General features: G+C 45.2%; 1 protein-coding gene across 4 annotated transcripts in view; it reads right to left on the bottom strand.

The window, feature by feature from the left end:
• KPNA1 (karyopherin subunit alpha 1) overlaps positions 1-21532 on the bottom strand; it is a 112394-nt gene that overhangs the window by 39982 nt on the left and 50880 nt on the right. For all 4 annotated transcript variants that reach the window (XR_012896999.2, XR_012897000.2, XM_075904361.2 and 1 more), the window contains exons 8-11: positions 10732-10831; positions 7673-7836; positions 2139-2217; positions 847-972 (exon numbers count right to left, since the gene is read on the bottom strand). Coding sequence is in view for 2 of the 4 variants with exons in the window: in XM_075904361.2 (XP_075760476.2) it covers positions 847-972; positions 2139-2217; positions 7673-7836; positions 10732-10831 (469 nt within the window). In the remaining 2 variants the exon portion in view is untranslated. The remainder of the gene's footprint in view (positions 1-846; positions 973-2138; positions 2218-7672; positions 7837-10731; positions 10832-21532) is intronic.

The following is a 21532-nucleotide window of genomic DNA, read 5'->3' as shown; positions in this document are numbered from 1 at the left end:
TCACCATAGCTGATGTAATGTGAGGAGGTAGTACTATTGTGCCAACAGAACTTACCCTCCTATTGGTATATGCTGCAATTATAGGGGAGGGGCTATACCAGCATAGCTATGCTGATATTGCTTTGCCAGCACAGGCTCTGTAGTATAGACATGGCCTTCAAATTACATTTGTTCCTACACTGTAGTACTGAAGACAGCATGGTAATACAAACAGAGGGATGGGATATCTTCAGCTTGAGGATCCGTGCTTTTTAATATACCTGTAAAAACTGTTTTATCTTGTCTGAACTGGATAGGCTAAAATGAGGTATAATGGCCAATGGTATACATTTTGAGGGAATATTGACAAGAAGAATATAAGGAAGTATTTGACAGAGGAGACTTCCAGCTAAGATGGTAAAGTCAAGAAGTGTTTATGTGTTTTCCTAACATGTGACTGTTTACCTCAGATTGATTATATTAATTTGCTTAGGAGTACTTAACAACACTATATGTTGAAGGGATGAGAGCATGAGGAATTGGTGCTTTTGATTTTGATTGTTTGCTGGGCTTTTCCCCAGACCGCTTTTAGCAATGTTGTTTTCTTGCATTTAATTGCATTTTGATTTCTTCTGGCATAACTTCTCCTTCCCTCTCGAGTATCTGAATTAAAAAAAAGTTTAAAAAAGCTTAAGCTAGCAAATTCTATAGCAGAAATGGCAGTGTTCTTAAAGCTTTCCATAAACATAGGATGCCTATGACCCTGCTTCAACACATGTGTAAACTAGAAGTGCAATGCCCCCTGATGAACAGTCCTCTTAGAGTGAAGAACAAAGATCACTAACGGAACGTAGTTAGGTCGGTTACCTGGATCTGGGCTCTGTTTCCAGCTGTAATGTTGGATATTGTCCAGCATGACTCCTTTTTGATAGATTCCTTAGGGCTGCTCAGCAAGTGTAATAAACTCTGCAGAGCTGAGCAATTCAGAATTACCTGAAAGTGGGGATGGGGATGGGGATGGGGAGGGGGAGGGGGAGGGAGAGAGAGACCTTAAGACTGTGTCTAGAATAGACAGCCATTTGAAACACAGGTAACCCTTAAAAGGAAAAGATCACCACCAACACTTATCTAGTACTTTTCACCAGATGCTCCCAAAATGTTTCACAAAATAGTAATTAATCCCCTTAAGTGAGTGAACATTGTCTTTATTTTATGGACAAGGAAACTGACGCACAGAGAAATTAAGTGATTCAGTACAGGAACCACGTGTTCATTATGTGAGGTTCTGGATTCAAATGTGGTCCTAATGAACATGAAGGAAATTTTGGTTTTCTTTACAGACTGAGGTGCCTTAGACAGGTTCTGCATTCTTTGGCTTTTTAGTTTCCTGCCTTGCCGTCATAGCCTATGAAGCCTGGTACCACACTATAAACAGACTCCTGGATTCCAGTTGTGAAAACCAAGATTTATCCCAATATGCATTTCAGTGCTTAGTTATATACCAAAGAAGTTGGTTGTTCAATACAGAAAAGTTAACATAACCCTCAGATATAGGGTATAAACAATGCACTATAACAATCAGAAAAATTACAACTGTCTATAGCACAACTTATGCTAAACTGAAGCAGAGTGTTTCTGGTTGCTATTAAGTCATCTTCCTATCTGAATTCAGGGTTATGAGATTGAAGAAAACGTATCAAAATGTGAACTAATCTTTGGGTTAGGAACCTGGGTTTTAGCTTTGGCACAGCCCATAACGAAAGGGAAATTTCGTTCTCTCAACCTAGAATTTGGAGGACATTAGACCACATCATGGAACCACCACAAAATTCAGTATGTTTTTGCTTGGGACACACCCAAAGAAGGAATACTCAGAGGGCACTGCAGGTCAAGACTGACCAGCAGCTGTATACCTGTATGGGAACCCAAGATTCAGTCTTGACCATGCTGTTTGAATGCAACGATGGAGGTTTGCATGAAAGCTTGAAAAAAACACATGTTCCACTGCAATCAGTACCAACCAGTTCCCTTTCTGAGCTCCAAAAATGACAGTTTTTAATAAATGGAAATCTTAGGAGACTCGTGACTATATCAATTACCCATGCTAACTAAGAGAAAAGAAAATGGTTTTTATAAGACAGTAGCAGCAGAAACCATACCTGGGTCTGGATATCATCCCCTGTTACAATGTTCCCAACTGCTCGTAAGGCAGGAGATACCACTTTGTAGTCACTGTGCCTATAATTCAAAGCAGACTTAGATGAATCAGTCCAAAAGCATTTCCACTTCCACCCTTTAATCAGGACCCTCTGTCACCTTGCTAGTCATGAAGAATTTTCATGCCAAGTTTGACTGAAATTACTGATTTAGTTTTAGAGTTAGAGGCAACCTAACCATGCATTTTCATTTGAAAACTAGTAACTTTTAAATGTTTGACACTTAACTAAAGCTCAGGCTTAAAAAAAAAATAAGGAAAAAACACCACAACCAACACATAAGATATGATTTTACAAAGTAAGTGCCACAACTTAGACTCTTAATTCTAAATAATAAAGGCACCTGAGTAAGTGGCCAGGTTTTCAAAGAGCAGCAAGCACAGAGATTCCCAGGTCAATAACAGGAGCCTAACTTTAGGTGCCTGGAAACTACTGTCTAATCCATTGAAATCCAGGAATATGATGATTAAACATAGGTCTCACAGGTCATAATCAATTATCTAGAAGTTTGATGAAAAATAATTTGCTATGATGGGGTACCACTATTTTTCCTTGACAATTTTATCAAAACTAAAAGGAAACTTCAGGATAAACTGTTAAGGAATATTAACATGAAATCAAATATACACATATATATGTGTATGTATGTATGTATGTATGTCTCAAAAATTGTTAGCTTGTGAACTGATTTTCAGAAGTGCTGCACATCCACAGTTTTATTGGATAGGAGTTGCTCGGAAGTGCTGAAAAATCAGTCATCTTAAATCTAGTTAATTTTAAAAATTTAATTGAAGTGGTTATCAATGTTCCCTCTAATCTTTTCCATCCATGCATGGAATAAGTTTGTATGTGCAATGAAGCACATATGAATGTGCACCACCAGGAAAACATAAACCTAGCTCTGGGCACTATGCTAATTAGATGGGCAGTATTTGACTTTCTCATGAGCAGCCACACTAGCGCACAGCTTACAGGGAATGTAATATAAGTCAATAGGGTAACATGTTTGCTTTTTTTGCAACCATCATTCTGAGATGTATTACGAGTATTGAAGCAAGCCCCAACTGGAGTATTGTGTCCATTTTTAGATGCCACATATAAGGAAAGATGTGGACAAACTGGAGAAAATCTAGAGAAGAGCAACAAAAATAAGTAAAGCTCTAGAAAGCATGACCTATGAGGGAAGACTGGAAAAACTGGCTTTGTTCAGGCTGGAGAAAAGAAAACAAAGGGGAAATGCTAAATGTTTTCAATACATAAAAGTCTGTTTAAAGGAGGAGGGAGAAAAATTAGTCTCCTTAACCTCCGAGGATAGGATAAAACACTACGAGTTTATATTGAAGAAAGCGCGATTTTGGCTGGACATTAGAAAAAAATGCCTAACCATCCAGGAGGTTAAGCACTGGTATAAATTGCTCAGACAGTTTGTAGATTCTCCATTAGGGACATTAGATAGCAGGTAATAGAACAGTCGACTAACCTAATGAATTCTTAGCGGTTAGTCAACTATTCTATAGTCTGTGGGGGCAGGGCAGACAGCCACTGTGCTCCAGCCCCACTCCCGGGGAGCCCCCTGCTACTCTATGCTGCTACCTTTGTGCCAGAGGCAGCAGCGTGGGGTGTCAGGTGGGAGCCAGTCTGCAAGGGGAGCCAGTTTAAAAACCAGTGCACCCCTTCCAGACCGGCTGCCTGTCGCCCCACGCTGCTACCTCTGATACAGAGGCAACAGCATGGGGTGGAAGCAACTCCTGTGTGCAGGGGTCTGAGCTCCCTTCAGGGGAGAGAATGAGGGAACCTGGGGAGAGGACGAGGGAGGCTGCCACAAAGCAGTCTCTGTTCATGGTGGCCAGGGCTGGCTGCAGCCCTTGTCCGAGGTGGGTCCAAGCTCCCTGCTGACAGCGGCTGCTACTGAAAGAGAGGCAGCAGTGCAGGGAAGAAACACAGGCGGCACTGTGGAGCCAGTGCTGGGGGGAACTGGCTTTTAAGCCGACTTTCGCTTCCCCCATGACCCTGCTTACTGTCTCTGATACAGAGGCAGCAAGGAGGGGGAGGGGGCCGGAATGTGAGTAGATGACTAAATTAGCCAATAAGCCTAGGTGTAGTGGGCTCTGCCTGGCTCAGCTGGAACAGCTCCCTGCCGATGATGCTCTGAGATGGACCCTAACTGGCCCAGCTAGTCCACCATGCCATAGGCTACTTCAGCCAAGCCACTGTACCTCAAGTGGGAGGGCTGCTCCAGTCCAGCCAGGCAGGGCCTGCTGCTCTACGCCACAGACAGGGAGCTGCTCAAGCCAAGCTGGGCCACCATTTAAATGATTACCTCGGTAAGCATGCCAGTAAGGCAAATACTTACTGGGTAATGGGTTAATTGGTTAATCCTTTACATTACTACCAAAAGCACAAAAACTAATTACAAAAAAGAAAAATCTAATCTCTAAGGACAACTTTAGTACACAGAATTATTTTGATCATTAGTTCCTTAGTTCTATTTTAATTGTTAGGATTTTATTTCTGCTTTTATTAGTCACTAAGGGTGTCTACACAGTACCCTAAACTCGAAATAAGATACTCAATTTGCACTATGCAAATTGCATATCTTATTTCAAATCTATTCTGAAATAACTTACTTTGAAATCTGGCACGTCTACACAGTGCCAAATTTCGCAATAATGCGCTATTTCAGGCCATCCCTTATCCCTCATGCAACGAGGTTTACCGGGATTGCAAAATAGCATGCCTGTTTGTGTAAACCAGGCAGCTTGTGTAGACGCGAGGTAACTATTTCGGGGTTCCTCTGGTATCCTAAAATAGTCGTGCAGTGTAGAAATACCCTGAGTGTAAATTAGAATTTCTTTTTAATAGGAAACTGAATATCTCTCCTCAACACCAGACAAAAATTCCTCAGAATAGACAAAAAATAAATGACTTGTGACTATATCTTTGAGTGGATGGCATTCTGGCAAGCAAAATGTCCTCTTATGAATAACATCTCTATTGGAGTAACAACGGCCTTACACAATTATCTACATGTAAATCACCAGAACCTGTCACTTCTGATAAAGTTTAATTAATTCTGAAATTGCCGTATCTTTTCTCATTCTTAGTGATTCCATCATTACAGGATGGCAATATGATCCTTAACAGGATTGAGAAAATTCTAGGAAATGTACAATAAGATGCTGATATTCAAAATTGGTATCCTTTCTGTGAGATAAAGTAACTAGTATATATTACACATTCACAGGCTGCGCTACCTGCTGTTATTCCTGGCCATTGTATGTGTCTGCTCAATATAAAAAGGTCAGGAAAATAATTTGGAGTACAGCTTGGGCCTCCATGGTACAGCACCCTCAGGACCTGACCAGTCCCGAATGAGGGAATTTGCCAGATCAGAGGAGGTCCCTTGCCACCAACCTCCCAGGACTCTGCCCCTTCCTCCTGCTGGCTCCACTCCAGCCCCGCTGCTACAGGGCTTGGGGTTTCGTTCTGGCCCACTTCTACCAGCTGGCTGGAGCTCTCTGGGGATGGAGCTCCCCAGCTGCTGTGATACCACTTCTGCCCCACCTGGCTGGAATTTCCCAAGGACAGGGCTCCATGGCTGTCCCGCTTCTGTACTGCATGGCTAGGGCTTCCCGGGGACTGGGCTCCATGGCTGCTTTGCTAGGTTGGAGCTCCATGGCTGTCAGGCTGCTGTCACACCAAGTCAGGGCTCCGCAGTTGCCACGGCCAGCTGGGGCTCTCTGGGATGGGGCTCTCTGGGATGGGGCTCTCCAGTCCCAATGGTAGGGCTCTCCCATTGCTGGACTCCCGACCGGCTCACACTCCCGAATGCTGGGGTTCTCTGGTCCAGCAACATCCATGAGATCCTGCCAGACCACGGATATTCCCAGACCAAAGAGTCCCTGATTTAGGAAGTTCAACCTGTATTTAAATCTGTGTATTATCAGCTGCTATATATTTATTTGTAGAGAAGTGAGTTGAAAATACTTAAGTATTTGAGAAAATTTTAGAAATAGATGAGAACTGCAATAAAAACATTTTAAAAGTGGTTTAAAATTAGTTATTCTTTACCATAAATTTAATGCATCTATTGCTTCCCAAAGGAGATTTTGCTTTTGTTTCTTTTCTTGAACCACATGTTCCTTTTCAAAGACACACTATTGTCATATACCATGACTGGATAATCAGTTTACCAGGTCAACATTTAGATCAGCCTTAAGGAACAAGATAAATGTATGGAAAAATAAGCATCTCAGACTATTTCTTCTATTTATGATTGATCAATGGTATCATTTTACTGAACTCCAAACGGAGAAAAAAAATAAAAGTGGTACTGTTTCCTGTTATGACAGACATCAGAAAGAAATGTAGTAGCATCTTTTTCATTATTTTCTCTCATGATGCACTTTTAATAAGTGATCATTAGGTTTTATTTATTTATGGTTACCCTCTAACCGTTTTAGCTAGATAATTATACATTTTATTTAATTTCTTTGCTGCTCTTTCTTCACACATTTGGTAAGTATTTGTATTTACACAGGCATGTCTTGAAAGTTACAGAGAAGTCTAAGATGTGTACAGACTGAACTGGTTTAAGTCCCATTTTTGTAACATCAATAAAAGATAATCTGCTACAGTTTAGTTTTATGGGGACCTTAAAAAGCTATTTTGAAAAAGAACTTGATTTTGAAAGTATTGTTTTATACTCTAGAATAATAATTCTAGACAAGCATTTTTTCTAAAACTGTCAGCATAAATTTTAAAATTGTGCACCTATCATCAGGTTACTAAGCTGATATTTAGGTATAAAAAAAATAAAAGGTCAAAATGATTAGAAGTGCTGATCACGTGCACCTCCCAAAGCCAAAGGTAGTGGCAGAGAGTCTGCATTTCAGAATCTATCAGTCCACGTTTTCTTAGGGGTCTAAACATGTTTTAGATGTCTAACTTTGGGCACCAACGATTGAAAATATTGTCCCCAAATTTTAACCCCTTTGTTCTGAAGCTGATTTCAAATCCCAGTCCCTCCAATTCTCCCATGTCCAGTGTTTCCCTCTAAGATGTGCAGCAGCACAGGTCCACAGGTGATTAATCAGCCCCACCCATTCAGTCAGTCCTGAGCTGCTGACTGGGTGAAGAGGATTAATCACCTGTGAAGCTGAGATGCCCCGCAGCTCAGGGGTAACACTACCTATGCCCCTACTTTCTTGCACAGGAAAAGTAGCAACCAAGTCTGAGAATTGCTCTTGGTCTATAGTCCTCATTCACCTACTTGCTATTGACGGCTCTTCTACAGCAGCCTTGGAGAAAATCAAGGACTGTACAAGAGGTGAATAAGCTGGCTTTAAGCCAGGAAATAAAGGGTTTAACCCTACTATTGAAGAAATTCTACCTAATATTACTACTGCAGGAAGTTGGGTTGAGAGAAAGATGCGAAGAGGTAACAGTAATACATTTGTTTAAAGTGAAGTTCTTACATCAGCAGCTCCACAAGTCTTCTGCACACTCCTGCATCAATCACAGCTTGGATTTTATCATTAGGCCCATCAGACAAATACGACAGGGCCCAGCAGGCATCAGCTAGTACATCTGTGTCATTGACAAATAGCAGCCAGGACAGCACACTCAGACAGGGTGCAACCTATACCAAGTAGAAAAAGCAGATGTCTGAATAGTGGAATTCAAAGGGCCAAGAATATCAGCTAACCCTGCTTTTGACTGATCAGTAAAATATACAGGTACTCACGCTAGAATGCTTAAAGAACCTAAACAATACTTCTGTGTTCAATTTACATGGGGAAACAGAAATGAATCCTGCTTCAACCTCAGAAGTGTAGACATGGTCAGACATATAGCAGTACATATCACCACATGAGGAAATGGAACCATCAGTGTGACATTCAAAATAAATCTGTTATCCAGCAACACATTTTCAGACTTGTGCCAGTTTGAGTGACCATAAGTAAAATGGCAGCAGCTCAAGGTGGTGTGGTATTAGTGAGAAGTCTTAATACATCTATGCAGAGCCCCACAATTTCCTGCTGCTACAGACCCTGTCCCCGTGGGAGTGACTATTTCTTGGCCATTCATTGTTACTGAACAACATTAGACTATGTAACTCAGCAACCGTCCTGCCTGTGTCACTTGTGGCAGTGCCCTATGAAGACTTGCCAATACTGATTATTCCTCCTGGTTCCAACTAGATCAGGGTGGACAATAATTTTTAATGGGGGGAGGGGGCACTCCAAGATTTTGGTAAGTGGTCAAGGGCTGCACGTCTGTGGAGGCGGGGTGGGATCTGGGACAGCTGGTGGGGTGTTAAAGGGAGCTTGAGAGACACAACTAGGGTGCAGAAGGGAGTACAGTGTCTGAGAGGGAGTTTAGGTGAAGGAAGGGGTTATAATCTGGGGCACAGGCTTGAGGTGCAGGGTCCAGGAGGGGTTATTATGGGGGCAAGAGAGGATTCTGGCCTGGGGGAGGGATGTATGAGGAGGTCCAGTGTCTGGGAGGGAGTTGTGACCTGGGGGGGAAGGGGATATAGCAGGTTTGGGTGGTGGCCTGGGGCAGGTAGTTGGGGGGAAGAGGTGGGTGGAGTCCCAGAGGCAGGCGCTGTCTGGAAGGTGTTTACCTAAGCAGTTCCCAGCCAGAAGCTCTGCAGACTCTGTAGCTATCTGCTGGGTTGGCTGTCCCACACGGCTCTGCTCCAGCACAGGAACAGAGGGAGGGGAGGGAGAAGACTTCATTCGTTGCCCGGCTTCAGCACAATTTCTTAGCTCCTATTGGCCAGAAACTAGCCAAAGGGAACTTGGGGATTTTGCTAGGGGATGGGAACAGCACACAACGCTTTCTCCTCCCTGCCCAGATTGCAGACCAATTAGCAGCCTGCTGTTTAAAGCAGGTGCTCCTGCTCTTGCTCTCTAGTAAGGGTGTCGGTGAGGTGACCACGGGCTGGATTCATTTCTCTAGCCACCTCCCGCCCACCCCTGAACTAGATGCATGCTGTGTACACATCACTTTGTACTATGAATCAGTGCCAGAATGCATAATAAAGGCCAGGCTTTGCTCAGCGCAAATAGGTATGACACAGCATTGAAGACATAATGGATAAGATTGCTGGCAGTTTGATTCATACTTCCCAAGTCCTTCCCCACGCCACATGTATCAGATATTTATTGGGGCTCTGCCTGAGAAATGAGACTCAAGTTTAAGGAATTCGTGGGTTGCTTCCAGACTCCACAGGGTTGACTGTCACAGGGTTCTGTGAGGAGAATTCACAAAGTGTATGGAAGGACGAACATTCTTCCACTCCAATTCTTCTGATGAAGTAGGTTTTACCCATGAAAGCTCATGACCTAATAAATGTGTTAGTCTTTAAGGTGCCACAGGACTGTTCATTGTTTTTAATCATTCTTTCTGCACGTTAAGTCTTCATTCCACATACAAGGTCAGCAAGACTAGTTTGGAAACTGAGTTTTTCATCAAATATCTTTCTCCAAAAAATACTAGCCATTCAAAAACCCCATTTCTACCAGTTGCCCATGAGGTAGAGTTAGAGATCTCATTTTAGTTCCTTGTGGAGAGCTGTCTACATCAGTGTTTAACAACTTTTTTTTTTTTAAATAAAGTATCCCTTTTAAAGAAAGAAATTATAAGTACCCCCAGTGCCTATAGTTTTCAGACACACAAACTTTTTTTCTACCACTTCAACACATTTGTTTAAACAACTCAATTGTAGCCAGGCGGGTGATGAAATTTTTGGGTGTAAAAAGTGCAAAAATAATAAAGCGCTGTAAAACAAAAATTCAGTTTTCTCCAAATTTCAGTTGTGTCGACGTATCCCCCAGACTTCTCTCAAGTACCCTTGAGGGTACTCGTACCACTGGTTGAGAAACATTGGTCTATAACATAAAAACACCATCTCAGCTGGTGCTAAGACACTCCCCTCCTTGTTGGTCTCAATAGATGGGGCAAAGAGTAACTGGATCACGAAAAGTGAACTCACTCATTTCTAGAGGTGGTGTCCATGGTAGAGGTAAGACATATTGGCAAAGGCAGTACATAGGAGAAACTTGCACTGCAGCTGACTATATCCTATTCTTGATTCATAGAATCAGGTACTTTACTTCCCAAACTAACAGATTTATTGGAGCATAAGCTTTCGAGGGCAAAACCCACTTCGTCAGATGCATATCACAGTATCTGACAAAGTGGGTCTTTGCCCATGAAAGCTTATGCTCCAGTAAAGAACTGTTAGTCTATAAGGTGCCATTGGACTTCTCGTTGTTTATGCAGATTCAGACTAACACGGATACCCCTCTGATACTTCCCAAGCTGTTAATCTATACACCTTTCAACAACACTATGCACACTCACAAACAAGCCTGATTTGTAAGAAGTCTGTTCAAATGGAAATTTTGTAAGTCCCAAACATTTCTGCTGCTTCGTACTAAATATCACAATCACTCTCTTTCTTCCTTAGTCACAGCCATCATCTCACTACCTCTCCAATCCCTGAATTCTTGAACACATTTCCTACCTTGGCAAACTCTGGAGGAGGATTCTTCCCTCTGCAGAGGTTCGACAAAGCCCACACAGCATTTCGGGTCATGGTGAGACGGTTCTGTTTTGAAAGTAATCTGAACATGAAAAACAAAACAAACAAAAAAACACCAGTCTTTACTTCTAAACTCAGTCTAAGAACACTTTTGTGCTATTATTCCAGGTGCATGAAGTATTTAAAGTGGCCCAAAGTGCAGCTTAGAAAGTTTACATTAAACCTGTGTCATTTATGAAATAAAAATCAATCATACATGCTCTCAGCCTGCAGACCCAACCCCTGTGGATCATGCTAGTCCAGTAGCATTTGTGATGTCCCAGAAATAATGTTTGAGCTGGGGAAGGGTTCAGATTTGACTGGAGGCTCAGCTGGGGGGAGTTTCAGTGGGTGCTGGGCAGCTGCCCGGCTCTCAGGAGCTCTGGAGGCAGCTGGGGCCTTGCTGTCCACCTGGCTCTTGGACACTCGGGCAAACTTGAGCTCCAGGGCTGAGAAGCAAGGGCTTGAGGCCACAATGAGGTAAAGGGGGGGCTGAGGCCTGAGGGTGCAGAAAAGGTGGGGCTCTGGGCAGAAGGGGCAGGGCTGAGGGACTAGCCATAACCTGCCTCCCCAAGCTAGGGGTTCTTTTATTCAAGGGCTACTTTTATTCAAGATTCCCCTGTTTATGCATTCCAGGGTCACATTAGCTCTATTGGCCACAGTATCACACTGGAAGTTTAACCATCCTGACCCTAAGGCTTTTCAGAGAGTGTTCCCCATGCTGTAAATACAGCCTACCTTCATTACTCCTAAATGTGTACATCTGCACGTAGCTGTATTTAAACACATATTGCTTGTGCCTAGTTTACCAAGTTATCCAGATTGCTCTGAACCACTGATCTGTCCTCTTCATTATTTTCCACTTTCCGGGTTTTGGGTCATCTGCAAACTTTCTTAATTAAAATGTTATGTCCAGGTAATTGATAAAACATATTAAACAACACTGGAACTCCACTGGAAACTTCAGCTTGATGACAAATCCCCACTGATAATTACATTTTGAGACTTGGACAATGAGTTAATATCTTTTATTGGACCAACCTGCCTACAACACTATCAGCCAGTTTTTAATCCATGTAATGTGTAATATGTTAATTTTATATTGTTCTAGATTTATAGTCAAAATGTAGTATGGTACCAGTCAAAAGCCTTACAGAAGTTTAAGTCTTTTACATGAACAATCATCTTTATCAACCAATTTTGCAATCACATAAAAATAAATCAAGTTAGTTCAACAAAACCAACTTTCCATACACCCATGTTTGACTTTCACTACGTCATTTGCTATTAATTGGTCCCTAATTGGCTGCTCCATTATCTTGCACAGGATCAATGTCACACTAACAGGCCTTTAATTTACTATTTCTGGAACTTCTCCAGAACACTATGACTTACTTAAAATCAATAATGATCCAGCAAGCACTGCAGCCACCTCTTTCAAAGCATCTCAGGGAAACAATTACTGCAAGGTAAATAAATTCTGGGTTTTTTTTTTTTTATTGATTGTTCAAATATTCTGTTCCTGGTGACTAAAATAGAGTATCCCTAACAAGTAGTATGAAAGTGACAGGAAGGTTACATGAAGAGTAAGAGGAGGAATGCTCTGCAAAAAAAGTGTCCAACCTGCATGCTTGTACCAGGGAACAATAAGTGTCGAAGATGCGGATCTGTCCTACACAACTCTGATGTGGGGATGTTATCTAAGCAGGCCATAAAGACTGCCTGAGCCTACAGAAGGAACTTCAACATGTTCGGGTGGATCTCTCAAACAAAACACTGACAGGTCAGACACCAGAAGTTATTCCTTAACCCTTTCAACAATGGCCACAAAGAATCTAGGTGTACATCTGAATAACTTAGTCCTAGACAAGTAAAATGACTATGCTTTCATAAAATCCTACATGTGAAGTTTAGCCTGGGGGCGGAATACAGTTTGGAGGGGGGGAAAGGAATGAATCAACTGATTGATGCAGAAGTGGGAAACCACATTAGTATTAGGCAGAAACTGCAGGTGAGATCTGAGAATATGACTTTGTCCTCATGAAAGACAGCATATAGAGGTCCCATCATGAGGTCCTGAATATCTTGCTAGCTGATGTGACAGCCACCAAAAAGGCCATCAACAGATGTTAAATAGAACATGTAATCAGTGACTCAAAGGGAGGACCTTCAGTAAATGCCAGACTGATATTCCAGGACAGAGGGTGAGTGGCTGCTGGGTAAGCAGAAAAACACATGAACCCCTAAAGGAAGCACTGCAGTCTGCAAGACAACAACATAAGTTTGTACAGAAGAATGATTTACAGATATAGATCATTTTGGAGAAATTAAATAGTCTAGAATAGCAGAAACCAGGACCAATGTCCCCTCTAATTTTTTGCATTCATGTGCAAAATAGATTTTTAGTGTGCACCACCAATAAAAACACAAAATCAAGCTGGGGGAGCTCTGCTAATCATCTGGGCAGCATTTTAATTTCTCCTGAGTGGCCAAGTGCACAGCTTACTGGGAACACTGACCAGGCCTGCTATAAGCAGTGCAATGCCTAGACTGAAAATCTCTCCACTTGATTCTAAATGTCAGTCTGGTTGAGAACTTCTTGCTTAGGACAAAGAGGTCTTGAATCTTAGCAGCTTCTTTCTGTAGACATCAGTCAGCTAGAATTCAGACTGTCATGTGCAAAGAACATGAGATCTGGTTGCAAAATCTGGCTGTTATTCTGCAAGATCACATCTGGTTGGACCATCAAAGTGATGAATCATTGTACTGACAGGTTCACAATGGACTAGTACAGTGTTTCTCAACCCTTTTTTATAAAGTGCCCCCTTTAAAAAAATATATAAGAACCCTCAGTACCTATAGTTTTCAGACACACAAACTTTTTTTCTACCATTGCAATACATTTGTTTAAACAACTTAATCGTAGCCGGGCAGGCGATTAAATTTTTGGGTGTAAAAAGTACAAAAATAATACAACGCTGTAAAACTTAAAACAAAAATTCAGTTTTCTCCAAATTTCTGTTATGTTGACCCCCCAGACTTCTCTCAAGTACCCTTACGGATATTCGTACCACTGGTTGAGAAACACTGGACTAGTCCACCAAAACTATCTGGCCCATACTGGGTCTATCCTAATTCACCCCAATTTCCTGCGTCAGTTTCCTCAAAACCCAGTGTACCATGGAACCCTTGAAAATGTGTGCACAGCACGAGTCCATGGATAATTAAGGTGTCTGAGAAGGAGCTCACGCTCATGCAACCACTGGAGCAGAATCTCAGGCCACAAACAGGTCCTCATGTGGGAAAGCGAAGTTACTCACCTTCGGTGCAGTAACTGTCGTTCCTCGAGGTGGTGTCCCTGCGGGTGCTTCACTATGGGTGCTGGGCTTGCCCCAGCGCTGCATACGGAAGCTTGTGATGAGCAGAGTTCGGCCGGACTGCGCATGTGCCACAGGCTCGCGGCTTTTGCGCTCTTTTCTCTCGCGCGCAGTCCAGCCCCCCGCCAGTTCCTCGAGACTGCCTCGAAGTCTGTAAGAGACAAGAGCAGAGGGGGGGGGGGGGGGACGACTCTGAAGCGGGGAGGAAGGTGGGTAGTGGCGCACCCATGGGGATACCACCTCGAAGAACGACAGTTACTGCACCAAAGGTGAGTAACTTCGCTTTCTTCTTCGGAGATGTCCCCGTGGGTGCTCCACTATGGGTGACTGCGTAGCAGTAGTCACCAGAATGGAAGGAGAGCAAGGAGTCCCTATTTATCCGCTGTGGAGAGCACCGCAGTCGCCACTGCCCCATCTAAACGAGTGCCTAGAGAAATAGAATAGTGTTTGGTGAAGGTCTCATGTGAGGACCAAGTCACCGTCCTGCAGATGTCCTTCAGGGATACCCCTCTATGAAACACTGTAGCTGTGGCCATGGCTCTAGTGGAGTGGGCACGTGGTTGGGATGGGAGGGGTAAACATTTCGCTGCGTAAGATTGCGTTATGCATGAGGTTACGAGATCGGAAATCCTCTGGGAAGATAGGTGTTGACCTTTCAACCTCCGTGCCAAGGAGACAAATAAGTGGTCCATACGCCTGAAAGGTTTAGTGCGATCTATGTAGAATGTTAAGGCCCTCCGAGTGTCCAAGGAGTGTAGGGCCGCTTCTCATAGTGAGGTATGGGGCTTCGGGAAAAAGGTTGGCAGAATCACTAGTTCATTGACATGGAAATGGGAGACGATTTTGGATATGAATCTTGGGTGTAGTCTCAAGACTACTCCATCCTTACGGAAAATTGTATATGGTGGTGTGGCCATCATGGCAGAAAGCTCACTCACTCTGCGTGCCAATGTTATGGCAAGCAGGAAAACAGTTTTTAAAGTGAGGAAATGCAAGGATACAGTCGCCAGAGGCTCGAATGGCAGCCTCATTAGGGCATCGAGGACTACATCCAGGCTCCACACCGGTGGGACTGGGTCGTGCGGTGGGACCATGTTGGTAAGGCCCTTGAGAAATCTCTTAGTAGTAGGATGGGCGAAGACAGAAACACCATCTATCGGTGATGTGAATGCTGATATTGCTGTGAGGTGCACACTGATGGAGACAAATACGAGGCCTTTGTCCTTTAGGTGCAACGTGTAGTCCAGTACGGAGGGGATCGATGGACGTCTTGGATCATGGTGGTTCAAGGTACACCAGGAAGAGAATCTGCGCCACTTGTGAAGGTAAGTTTTTCTCGTGGTTTGTCGTCTGCTGTGTACTAGGATGTGTTGGACTGGAACGGAGCAGAGGAATTCAAATTGAGTCAGCCAGTTAGGAACCATGCTGTTAGGTTCAGGGCTTGTATCTGGGGTGTTTCAGGCGTCCTCAGTCTTATGTAAGGAGATTGTGGAGAGGCGGAAGGAGGATCGGTGTCCGCACGGAGAGACGGTGGAGGAAGGGAAACCAGTGCTAGCGAGACCAGTCCGGGGTTATGAGGATTAGCGTTGCCCTGTCCGCCTTCAGCTTCTGGAGGACTTTGGGGATCAGAGGTATGGGGGGGGGGGAGTGCATGGAGGAGGGGTCCACATCAAGTCGTAAGGAAGGCGTCCCCCAGGGATGCGCAGCCTAGGCCCGCCCTGGTGCAGTACTTGTGGCATTTTGTATTGGTGGCAGTTGCAAAGAGGTCCACTCGGGGAGTACCCCAACGTTGGAAGATCTCGCGTAGGACGCCATCGTGCATTTCCCATTCATGTTTCACATGGAAGGGTCTGCTCAGGAAATCTGCCGTCACATTTGTGGTGCCAGGTAAGTAGGATGCCGAAGGTGTTATTCTGTGGCGAACGCATCAGTTTCAAAAGCAGATGGCGTCCGTGCATAGGGAACGGGACCGAGCGACGTCCTGGCGATTCACGTAATACATGGCTGTGATGTTGTCCATGAGTATCCTCACCATGGTGTTTCAAATGTAGGTGAGGAGGGATTTGCATGTGTTGAAAATGGCGCGTAGCTCTAGAAGGTTTACGTGCAGGCATGCTTCTTGTGGGGACCATTGGCCTTGGACTGAGAAGGAGCCCATGTGAATCCCCCAACTTAGTAGGGAGGCTTCCGTTGTGATTTGGTGGAGTGGCTCCTGCCAATGGAAAGATATACCTGACAGCAGGTTTCTGTGGCTGGTCCACCATAGGAGTGATTGGAGAACGCCAGGTGGCGGCATTACCGGCCTGTGGAGATCGTATCTGGTGTGGTCGTATACGAGAATCAGCCAGTACTGAAGGGCGCGCAGATGTAATCTGGCGTATTTCACCACGTATGTTTTGGCGGCCATATGGCCCATCAGTCTGAGGTATGTGATGAGTGGAACAGTAGGGCTGACGGTGATGGTGTGAATGAGGTCTTGGATGGCTTGAAACCTCTGTATGGGTAGGAATGCTCTGTCGGCAAGTAAGTCCAGGCAGGCCCCAATGAACTCGATGTTCTGAGTGGGGTGCAAAACGGACTTTTGCTCGTTGAGGAGTTGTCCAAGTGATTGAAAGACTTGCCTCGTGAGGTGAACCATCTGGGAGACCTCGTGTGCAGAAGGGCCCTTGAGTAAGCAATCATCCAAGTAAGGGAAGATGAGTACCCCCTTGGTGCCAGAGGAAGGCCGTGACCACGGATAGAACCTTTGAAAACACCCTGGGGGATGACGATAGCCCGAAGGGGAGGACCTTGTACTGGAAGTGGTCCTTTGCCATGACGAAGCGTAAGAACCTCCTGTGGGCTAGATGGATAGGGACGTGGAAATAGGCATCCTGGAGGTCGAGGGCGGCAAACCAGTCCTGTGGATCTAACGCAGGGATTATGGCAGCTAAAGGCGTCATTTTGAATCATTGTTTCTTGAGATATTTGTTCAAAAGACGGAGATTTAGGATGGAGCGCCAACCTCCGGACCTCTTCTGGGTGAGGAAACAACGTGAGTAAAAGCCCCTGTTCCTGAAATCCTTTGGGACTGGCTCTATGGCATCCAGAGAGAAAAGACGGTTGACTTCTAGTCAGAGGAGGGTCTTGTGAAAGGGGTCCCTGAAGAGGGATGGGATGGGAGGGGTGGTTGGTGGGATGGCTATGAAAGGGATAGGGTAGCCAGTTTGAACAATCTTGAAGACCCATCTGTCCATAGTGATTTTTGCCCATTGATGTAGAAAGGGCCTCAACCGGTGGTGAAAGAGCTGGGTTGTACGATTCGTGGTGCTGCCTGTGACGGTCTGCTCGCTCCCGACCAATGCATCAAACCTGTTGCTTCTTGTTTGGAGGCATGTTCGTCCTGCCGTTTGGGTTTGGCATCGCTGAGGCCTCTGGCAAGAGCGTTGGTTGTTGAAGGGCCTCTGTTGCTGGTGTTGCTGCTGTCACTGATGTCTGATGTTGGAGTAGTCATATCTGCGCTGGTATGGTGAGTACCGGCGTCTCTTAAAGGGGGGAGTGTACATCCCCAGAGTTCGCAAGGTTGTTTGGGAATCTTTAGAGGAGTGTAAGATTGAGTCCATGGTCTCTGCAAAGAGCTTATCCTTGTCAAAGGGAAAGTCCTCGACTTTTGCCTATAGTTCCTTCAGAATTCCCGCCACTTGAAGGAAAGAAGTTCTGTGCATAAGGATGGCAGTAGCAGTGGAGCGAGCAGCTGTGTCAGTGACGTCCATGGCTATTTGGAGGGACATTCTTGCTGATGTGTAGCCCTCTTGGATTACTGACCTCAGGATCGATTTCTTAGAATCAGGGATATGATCCATGAGGGGGGTGAGGCGTGAAAAGGTGTCAAAGGTGTGGTTGGAGAGATGCTCCGAGTAATTGGCGATTCTGAGTAGTAGCATTGCTGAAGTGTAGACCTTCCTGCCCAAGAGGTCAAGTCTCTTTACGTCCTTATCGGAGCCCTGTTGTTTGAGATGTGGGGCTCTAGCCCGCTGTTGAGCTTCATCGACTACTAGGGAGTTAGGTTGTGGATGGGCAAAGAGGAATTCCATGCCCTTCGGTGGTACGAAATATTTCCTGTCGGCCTGTTTGTTGGTTGGAAGAGCCGACGCTGGAGCATGCCACACTTCATCAGCCAGTTCCAGGATGCCTTCATCAAGAGGAATGGCCAAGCGTGACCTATGCTGCAGTTGGAGGTTCCTGAAAAGCTTGTTTTGCTCGTCCTTGAGTTCCTGCAGTGGGATCTCTCGTGTGATAGCTACTCACTTAAACAACTCTTGGAACTGACGGAGGTCATCTGGTGGCGGTCGCCACGATTATATTTGTTGTGTCGCAGTGAGCGGTCGTCGTGATAGTTGGAATGGGTGTAATATCGGTAACGGTACGGAGAGCAGGGCTAACAGGAGCGGAAGTCTGATACCCTGGAAGAAGCAGAAGATGCAGAGAGCTGCCTGTAGTGGTGTCTGAGGTGGGAAGGTGCAGCAACCAGGAATGGTGAAGGCAGCCTGGAGGAGGCATGGGGGGGGGGGACCCATGCCAATGGGTATAGCGGTGTGGAGAACGAGGCACCGGGAGAGGCGAGGACGGTGCCGACAAGAGAAAGCGGGAGCGGGAGCAGCCCCGGCACGGGAAGATCAAAGGAGCAGGATTCAGAGCTCTTGATCTGCCGGCATGTGCTGAAGAGACAGCTGGCGCGGTGTTAATCAGCGCCAGAGGCTCAGAGGCAGAAGCAGCAGCCGGTGCCATGCTGGCAGGGAGGTGGATCGGCACCACATAGTGCCAGTGCCATGATGGTCAGCTCCGGGTCCGATCTTGGAGCCGGCTCAGCACTCTGCAAGGGAGGCAGAGGCGGCAGCTGAGGCAATGCTTCCTAGGAAGCCTGCATATACAAAGGCTCTTGCAGTCGCTTCGGCTTTGGAGCCGCTGAGATGGGGGACCTGGCTTAGCTGAGCCAGAAGTCCCCAGTCTTTCAGGCTGGCTTTCCCTGGTGTTCAGGGCAGCTGATAGGGATCTTGTGGGACAGATCCTGGGCTTTTTCTGAAGCCCCGTAGTCGGGGAGGAAGCCCGGCACTTGTGGAGCTGTTGGTCCGCATCTGTTTGCTGGGGCTGCAGAGCTCTGTCAAAGAAGCATCCGAAGACGCCTCTCTCTGTCCTTCCTGACCCTGGAGGTAAGTCTGGTGCAGTGGTAATAGAAATGTAGCCGTGTTAGTCTGGTGTAGGTACATTTCTGGGGGACATGTGATTCCCCCAGACACTGGATACATTCAGAATGGCCATCGGAGGCTGGCATTGCCTTCTGGCAAGAGCCGCATTTTTTGAAGCCGGCAGCTGACATTTTGCCGGTTGTTTGTAGTTGAGTCTTATCTCTAGGTAGAGGTAATGTGGTGATAATGTCTCTATTATGTTGTCTTTATCACCTGTTTTTTTTGTTTGTTTGTTTGTTTTTTATGCAACTATGTACAAAGGAGAGGAAGGGAGAACAGCTAAGAGGCGGGAGATAAGAACAAGGGGCTTTTATTCTTAATCCTGTTCAACTCTTGTTATTCTGTGGTGGTGGTGGTGGGTTGTGGTGTTGTGTGGGTTTTTTTTTTGTTTTTGTTTTTTTAAAGAAATGAGAGAAATAAAGGAGAAAGAGAAATAAAGGTGTATGTACAAGGGGGAAAACTAGAAATAGTCTAGTTTAGGGAGGAAGTGAAGAGTGCAGTTCCAAGCGTCTACAGCCTGAGGCGGTGAAGAGGAACTGGCGGGGGTCCGGACCGCGTGATACAGAAAAGAGCACGAAAGCCGTGAGCCCGCGGCACATGCGCGGTCCGGCCGAACACTGCTCATCACAAGCTTCCATCTGCGGCACCGAGGCAAGCCCAGCACTCATAGTGGAGCACCAGCAGGGACATCCCTGAAGAACTGCCATTTGTTACTAACTCTTAGAAGATGAAATCTAAAGGGACCACTCAACGTTTTTAGTAAGTCTCTACAGCATTTCTGGAGTAATGGTGAGCAACCTGAGGTCACAGGGCTACATGTGGCCTGCCAACGTTCTGTGTATGGCCCATGAGGCATTTTGTTTACCATTGCTCATGTGCTGAATTGCCAAATACTGCTGGTTTCTATCTTTTTTCCCCCTACCAGTATTACTGAAATGACACGCACAAAGAGGAAGAGAATGTGAAGTGAGAGGTGTGCTGATTGCACAACACTGACTGTAAAGAGCCGTGTGTTCTCTCTGCAGCCAATCAGTGCACACTGCAGATTCTAGGTATGCAAGCACAGTTAGTAAAACTACCTTTTCCTGGGAGACCATCTTGGTTACAACAGTCTTGCAGTCCACTGAGATGAAGAAGGGCCACTTATGTAGCTTGTTCACTAGCCTAGGTTGCCCATCGCTGTTCTGGAGGCTGGAAAGGTGTATATCCAGCAAAGTGACATGATGATGGATGCACTAATCCCAAAAAAGCACAGCTCTCTGACTGAGGAGAGAGAAATCTGGTTCCCCCTTGCCTGTTGATGCAATGCACTGCTGTGGAGTTGTCAGTAAACTCTCACATAATCACATCCTGGAGGAGGAGGAAAGTTCTGCATGCTGATTATACAGCCTTAAGTTCCCGAACGTTTAAGTGTAGAGTAGCCTCCTAGGGAGACCACTTCTCTTGAATCTTCAGGTGGTTGAAATGCACTCCATACCCCTAGGTAGATACATCCATAACTAGTCTTTGTTGGTAGAAGCTCTAAAAAAAGATCCTCTGCTGTGCACCTGGGATGGACCTATACAGTAGGTCTGCTGGTTAATCGCCTTCAGTGGAATACAGTAGGGACTACCCCTGGAAGAAGAGGTTACTTACCTGTAACTGGAGGTTTTTGAGCTGTGATTCTTACCTGTATTCTACTTCCCACCCTCTTTCCCCTCTGTTATGGATCTGTTCAATTTGTGGTGAAAAGGGAACTGGAGATGAGGTACTATCCAGTCATCTAAGTAGGTATTCATCTGGGTTCCTTGTCTTCTCAGAGAAGGCCACCATAATTATGACACTGGTGAACACCTGCGGGAGCCATGGAGAAACCAAAGAGCATAACCCTGGTGGTAGTCTGATGTTCTTGTGAGGAACTTCAGATACTTTCTGGGGCTGGATGTGTTGAGATGTAAAACTAGGTGGAGTCTGAAGATGAAGAGCCAGGGAACCAGACAACAGAATCCAGAGAGAGGATCCTATTTAGAAGCAAGGATATCCACAGGGAATATGAAGAACTGAAAAAGGGAGTGAAGACAACTGAGACAGAAGATGGATCTCCACCCTACTTTCTCTTTTTGGATTGAGAAGGTTACTTACCTATAACTGAAGGTTCTTTGA

Source organism: Pelodiscus sinensis, chromosome 1 (genome assembly GCF_052426305.1).
Source record: "Pelodiscus sinensis isolate ZL-2025 chromosome 1, ASM5242630v1, whole genome shotgun sequence".
In the NCBI taxonomy this organism is placed as follows: Eukaryota; Metazoa; Chordata; order Testudines; family Trionychidae; genus Pelodiscus; species Pelodiscus sinensis.
The sequence above is the reverse complement of the archived record's forward strand: the minus strand, read 5'-3'. Positions and strand labels throughout refer to the sequence as shown.